This window comes from Nestor notabilis, unplaced genomic scaffold (genome assembly GCF_000696875.1).
Source record: "Nestor notabilis isolate BGI_N333 unplaced genomic scaffold, ASM69687v1 scaffold33348, whole genome shotgun sequence".
Taxonomy (NCBI): Eukaryota; Metazoa; Chordata; class Aves; order Psittaciformes; family Psittacidae; genus Nestor; species Nestor notabilis.
In genome coordinates this window covers 7983-14864 of record NW_009940323.1, presented here as the reverse complement: position 1 = coordinate 14864, position 6882 = coordinate 7983, and the positions used below count along the sequence as shown (strand labels likewise).

At 41.4% G+C, this 6882-nt stretch overlaps 1 protein-coding gene across 1 annotated transcript in view; it reads right to left on the bottom strand.

Moving 5' to 3' along the window:
* Window positions 1-2130: 2130 nt before the first annotated feature.
* IFT52 (intraflagellar transport 52) overlaps window positions 2131-6882 on the bottom strand; it is a gene marked incomplete at its 5' end in the record, with an annotated part of 12730 nt that continues 7978 nt past the window's right edge. The window contains 6 exons of the mRNA XM_010020273.1: window positions 2131-2178; window positions 2731-2876; window positions 3390-3498; window positions 4703-4790; window positions 5786-5940; window positions 6605-6673. Coding sequence (XP_010018575.1) covers window positions 2131-2178; window positions 2731-2876; window positions 3390-3498; window positions 4703-4790; window positions 5786-5940; window positions 6605-6673 — 615 coding nt within the window. The remainder of the gene's footprint in view (window positions 2179-2730; window positions 2877-3389; window positions 3499-4702; window positions 4791-5785; window positions 5941-6604; window positions 6674-6882) is intronic.

The following is a 6882-nucleotide window of genomic DNA, read 5'->3' as shown; positions in this document are numbered from 1 at the left end:
TGAGCGCCCGGCGCCCTGCAGCGGGTCTCCCTCTGCTCGAGCGCCGTGCAGGTTACTCCTCGCCCCGACGGCCGGCCCGGGTTCGCTCTGCATCGCCTGCAGCCCGGTCTGAGAGGAAGAACCGAGCCCGCCCCAACCGCCCCGCACACGGTCTCTTGCTCTCCCGTCAGAGCTCCCCGCCTCACACGGCCCCTGCCCACCCAGCTTCTTTCTTCTCCTGTCGCTGCTTACAGCAGACACAGACCTAGGGAAGTACTTGTTACAACCACGGCCCAGGGCCTTCATGGCTTGCTTAAGAACCAACATATGCTGTTCTCTCTTCTTCTAGGGATAGATTAGGAGAAGAGCAGTCACAGAATCATCATAGAACTATTGGAAGGGATCTTAAAGATCCAAACCCTGCCACTAGAGCAGGTTGCTCAATGCCACATCCAACCTGGCCTTGAATCACCTTTATCACACCCCCATGACCAAATTAAGCACTTCTCTAGTATTTCACACTAGAACTTCTGGCAAAACAAACATCCATTCAGTGAAAAATCTGTTCCTTCAGCTGTAAGAAGCACTGGAGTTGCTTGCATTCTCTGGCTGCCCAGTTGACTTCTTTCTAAGCCACATTACAACATCAGGAACAGGTGACAAAACAACACAGAGAAAGGCCCCAGTATTTACAGTTTGAACTATTATCCTGCGTTCAGGCATAACAGTTATTTTTCTCCTTCCTAGTAGCTGGTGCAGTGCTGTGGTTTTGACTTTAGTCTGAGAACAACGCTGATAACACACCATGTTTCAGTTGTTGCTCAGTAATGCTTACTCTGATGAAAGACTTTTCAGTCTCATGCTCTGCCAGTGAGGAGGGTCACGGGAAACCAGGAGGAAACAGGGACAGGACACCTGACCCAAACTGGCCGGAGGGGTATTCCATCCCACAGCACGTCATGCCCACGATAGACACTGGGGGCAGTTACCTGGAAGGCCCAGATCGCTGCTTGGGTCAGGCTGGGTATCGGTCAGTGGGTGGTGAGTATTGGGTGTCACTTGTGTTTGTTTTCCTTTCCCTTTTTAGTTTCATATTCTCTCTCCTTGTTATTTCCCTTATCATTATTAGTTGTAGTTTTGTATTATATTTTCGTTATTGGACTGTTATCTCAACCCGTGGGGTTCACATTCTCCTCCTCATCCTGCCCGGAGCAGGGGGGATGAAGGGAGTGAGTGAATGAGAGACTGCGTGGTGCTGAGTTACCAGGTGGGCTTAAACCATGACAACTATAAACACCACAGGACAGTACAGACCTGTTCTGCTTCAACATTTCATGGTCGATAAATTGCACTTGAATTTCCACTCTTGTGCATTACCTAGCTCACTGTCTCTGGGAATGGGCTAGAGATCACGTAACTGTAAGCAAAAATATTCCTGAGTTTCTGCACAGTACCACATTTTCTTAATAATAATCCTTTGAATCTTAAAGTCTTTTTCATCCAAATGCTGTCCCTTCATTTCAAAACAATGTAGTTCCAGTCTTATGTGAGGCAGCGATCTGCAATGATGTCATTACTGCTTAATTTCAATTCTTCCCTTCCTTTCTCCTGTTACAAACACACCTCTCCTTGGTTCAGTTTGGCAGAGACAACAGGAGACTGCCTCAGGGTGACACACTGCATTATTATCAGCAGCTCCTGTATTTATGGCTATATTTTCTTTTCTACAGTTCACAAACCAGAAGAACAATCTTTCCCACAATTAAGGACTATGTGTACAAACAGAACCCACAGTAAGCTTTGCTACAAGAAAATAAACACTAGACCCAGGAAGAAGGACCCAACCCACATTTTCTTTGTACAAAATTTTTTTTCCATATATTATAAAATTACAGTTTTAATAAAGAAGTAGAAAAATATGAAATTACTTGGAATGCTTTCAAAATACAAGTTCTTCCACAAAAGGCATTAATTATCCAAACTATTACACATAAATGATTCAAATATTCAGTGAACTACTGAGATGGTCCCAATCAATATACTGTACATGGAGGTTGGGGGGGGGGGGGAGGAGGGTGGGGGGGGGGGGGGAAGGAAAGGAAAAGTATATTTTAACTAAAAGGCTTGTCTCAAACTAGGGAAAGCCCCGTCTCAGTGACCAATCTGGAATCCAGCTTCACTTGTGTCAGTATCATGTTCCTTAGGAAAGGGAAGAGGAGAAAAAAAAAAAAATAATTAACAATAGAGTAGAAATGTCTGATTTTTGGCTGAATTAGACTATTTGAGATACAGGGAATACTTGTTAGTACAAACAGATGATCTGCTGATAAGCTCCAAACTTTGAAGCATCAAATTTACTATGAAGAATTATTTCTGCACACAGTACCACCTGTGAGTAACACTGCTGGTTTTGCATCCAAACTGTAGCACTAGGGAGCCCTATGACCATTCATGAGAGCACACTGCTTTTACTCCATGCACCACTGATGAACTGTATTTAACTGAAATTACCAAAACTACACTCGCATGTATTAACCCTCCAATTAAAATGAATGTGAGAATTAATAAACTGAGCACTACACATTCTATACAGATTAACTGTCCACACTTCACTGGTCTAATTTATCATACAACAAACATCTTAACACCTCACTGTACCACTTGCCTGTGAGAAGTGTAGCGACTACAAAGATGCATTAGCCTGTGCTGACACTATCAACTATTCACTTGTAATGCTGTTATTGAAAATACCTGGTTCAGTTTCTTAAACTCAACCACTTGGAAAAAGATGTGCTCCAGAATATGTTTGGCATCTTGCTTGTCCTTTGGGAGTTTACTTGTTACTCCTAGGATATCGCCACATTTTCGTACATAAAACTCCAGGTCATCATCAGTACCTAAACAAGCACCCCAGAGAAGAAGGCAGTTGAATATCACACATCTCTGTATCAACTGAGCAAAAGCTTATTACGAATCTCTGTTTGGCGTTGCCATTCTGGGATGTTAAGTTCTATAACTAAGATGAGTGGACTAGCCATGATGCACTCCATCAGTACTACTCCAGCTAGTGCTTTCTCATCTTGTTTAGACTTAAGGTGTGTTTAGAATAATCTTCACATTTTAGCTTCAAAGCATAAAAATAATCAGCAAGAGTGTGCAAAGCAATTCATGCATGATATGGGCAACAGCAGGCAGAAACATAATAAAATGTCATGTAAGAAACAAAGTAAAAACCCCTGGTACATAAAGTCCTATTAGCAATTTCCAAGACCTTCCAATTTCTCAGTTCAGAATGATAGCAGTGGATTTTCATAAATAAGGCTCATGGTTTAAAATCAGATACAACAATTTTTCCCCCAAAACTTGGGACTTTCTATAGAAATGTATAAACAATCAGTCTTTCTGCTTACATTTGTTTGTAATCTCTGCAAGACGAGCTTTCTCAGAAGAAAAAGTTTCATCCAAGTCAAACAGCTCCAGAGGGGGGGGAGGCAATTCTCTGAAAGCAGGTGGAAAAACCTTGAAGAGAAGAATTAGCATGGTTTATTGCCACGTATTTTTTCTACAGATCTCTAAGACAAACGTTTGGGACTTAGACTGGACTTAAGAAACCTTTTGTAAAGTCAAAAGCAACTCCAAAGCCCACAGTACAATGGGATCCCTCTTTAAACATTCCATTTATATTTTGTAAAAATAACTGAATATTCCAAAATAGTCACAAGTATGCCAGAGTTACTACCCAGCATCACAAATAGGCATTCTGCACTGGCAATTTGTTTCCAGTTTTGCTCCATGAGATCTAGTTGATGGCTGAGGGAGCTGAGGTACTAAGCTCACCATAACACCTCAACCTGGAAACATACATCACATCCATTCTGCTAAGAGTATTTTCTTTTGCATGCAATCACATTTGCCACAAGGCTGGATGAGGCTTTGAGCAACCTGGTCTAATGGAAGGTGTTCCTGCTCACAGCAGGGGGCTGGAACTAGATGAGCTTTAAGGTCCTGTCCAACCCAAGCATTCTATGATTCCATGAAGTTGGGCTTGTGTTTTTAAAGAGCAGCGCATGAGGCTACTGTCAGTTGCACCCCTGCAGCTACAAGTGATTACCTTCCTCAGCTGCCAAGGCTAGGAAGGACAGAGCCATGATGGCAAAACTCAAAAGGTACTTGCTTGTCCAAGTAAGTCTGACACTGCCATAGTTCATGTTGTTGTTGCCAGCCCAAATCTCTGCTGGTAAAGCCCTTGCTGTAAAAGACAAACACTCCACTTTCTACTTCCCTGGAGGATTTGGAGATGGAAGAAGAGTGGATAGCTTGGCTCCTCCCTTGGCAGCAGCTAGCACACGACTTACACCACCACTACCATCTGAAATACCACGTTCTTTGTTCACAGCAAAGGCTGAACCACCACCTCACAGGACTGAGCAGAGCTGGAGGTTTATATACACAAGACGTTCTGCTATAGTACCAGGTGTTACATTTTCAAACTCTTTTGATAAAATTAGAAGTGTAAATAAGTGCTCTTCCCTAAAAAATAGCTCCTGCAATGTATTCAGCTCCAAAGTGACTAATTATTACTACAGCATTTCTCACTATTTGGGTTTTGTTTTGTTTTTCTTTGGGGGGTGCGTGTGTGTTGTTTAAGGACTATGTATACAACACCAATGTTTTACATGAAAGAAGGGTTCTCCATGGCTGTATTAGCCAGGAAATTACTCACAGCTGGCTGGAGAACAGGTAGTGGAGTCTCAAACTGAGGCTGAATGAGTTGGAGAGGTTCATGTTTCACATTCAGCTGTTCATAAGCTCTGCAGCACAGAAAAAGACCAAGTGTGAGAGAAGAAATGACGATATCTATTTCCACTTGCAGGCTAGAGAGATGTAGAGTCTCTATGACGTTATGCACAGTCATAGCATAAAACCTCAGGAATATCTAATTTTACAAGGACCCCAGAGAACTTACACATCAGTAATAACTGACTTCTACAGCGAGCAAGTTAGTTAAAATTATGACAGAGAGTAATGATAGGCTGATATGTAAGATGATAAAAAATAAGGGTATCACACTTCTACACTTAAAACAACTTTTAAATAGAGGTATCAGGACAAAGTGATCCCGTTCAGAAAGAGCAGACCTGGGATTTCAAAAAGACTTTTCAGGAATTCCACTACCAAAAGCTATCTAAAAAAAAAACCCTGTTATGGGATCAGAAGGGAGATCTCACTATGACTCACATCTAGTGAAAATACAAAAAAATACAGAGTAAGAAGAGTGTCCACAACAGAGTGGAATTTAATGGAATCTGTTTTAAGGCTGCTGCTACTTAATGTGTTCATACATGAGCTGGGCAACAGAGAAGTTATGAGGGACAAAGCTGTCAGCAATACAGAACTGGTAAAACAGTAGCAATCTCCAGACACAATTATTGGGAAATGCAATTCAGTAAATGCCAAGTAATTAAAAAATGGAAAAGCAACCAGCTCTTCGTTATCACTCCAGAAAGTGCCCAACATCACTGCAGATAATTCTCCTAAAGTATCAGTTCACTGAATCAGCAGTAGTCAGAAAAAAGGAAGAAACAATGTCAGAAAGTACAGCTAAGACAAGCAAGAGAAAATATCACTGTCACACTGTACAAATCAATCTTCTGGTACATCCATTATCAGAATGCTGCTGAGAGCTCAGTCCCTTCTGCTCTTAAGCACAAACAGATAATGCATAATATGGAATGGAAAAGGAAAGGGAAAGGAATGGAAAGGAGTGGAACAAGAATGGAAAGGAAAGGAAATCACATCTGCTGACTTGATAACTGAAGGGAGGGCAGTTGTATCCATCTGATAAAGGGACATATCAAACAGCTTTGTGAAGTCTCTTGGGTTCTCATCTCCTTCCTGCAGACAGACTCGCAGTTGCTCAGACAGTGCGGCTGTATCTGGGAGCATGGTATAGTCTGAAATCTGAAAACACACATGCCTATGGTTTAAAGAGTCCAACCCATTTACATAGTCTCTTTCAAGTTTCTCTCTCACCTAAAGTCTCATCTAGAAATAATTATTCCACTTTTAACCATGTAGGACCTTTTGCAGTACAGCTTACTAGACAAGGCATCTGCACAAACTCTATTCTCTCAGCTGTAAAGCTACTTGCCACATGGGCATTGTATCTAGATTTCTGTTAATTCATTAGAATTAAATGAAACAACTTACTAGTCATCTGTGCAAGACTGTTGTTCTTTTTATGCATACAGAGGATACAATTAAAAATAGTGTTTGCATATGTCAGTTAAAAAACCCAACAAACCCAGCTAAAATTGCTAACAGATTGATCCCTACCCATACACAGAAAACCTGCCTTCACTTCACACACCTTCATCTTGCCTGAGGGCTCAGAGGGAAGACTTTCACAAAAGAAATCTTGTAAAGAATAGCAACCTAAGTCTGAGAGATACAATACCATTACTTTTTATACCTAAACTGTCTACTCAATCTTTGACCCTGAATAAAGGGTCTGCAACAACAGCCTCCATGCAGCTGTGAACCATTTTGTGATAAATACACAGTTTGCCAAAACTGGTGCTGCTACATCACACTATTATTTACCTCCTTATGATGGATCTCTTACCTCAGGGTCCTCCTTATCCATCTGGTTCAAACGGATATCTGATGTTGTGAGCCATTGGAAAAGCACATCCTGGAGAAGGGCAAAACTTAGTTTCAGGAGGGTCCAAGTTATATTATGCTTAAACATTCATATTATACCTATTCCATAACATACTATGAAAAAGAAGGAAAAAAGGGTACTATATCAAAGAATATTTGTGGGGAAAATACGAACCTTATTTGTATTTACGTATCGAAGCAATGAGTCATGGCAATGAGCACACTCTGTACAAGGTGCAT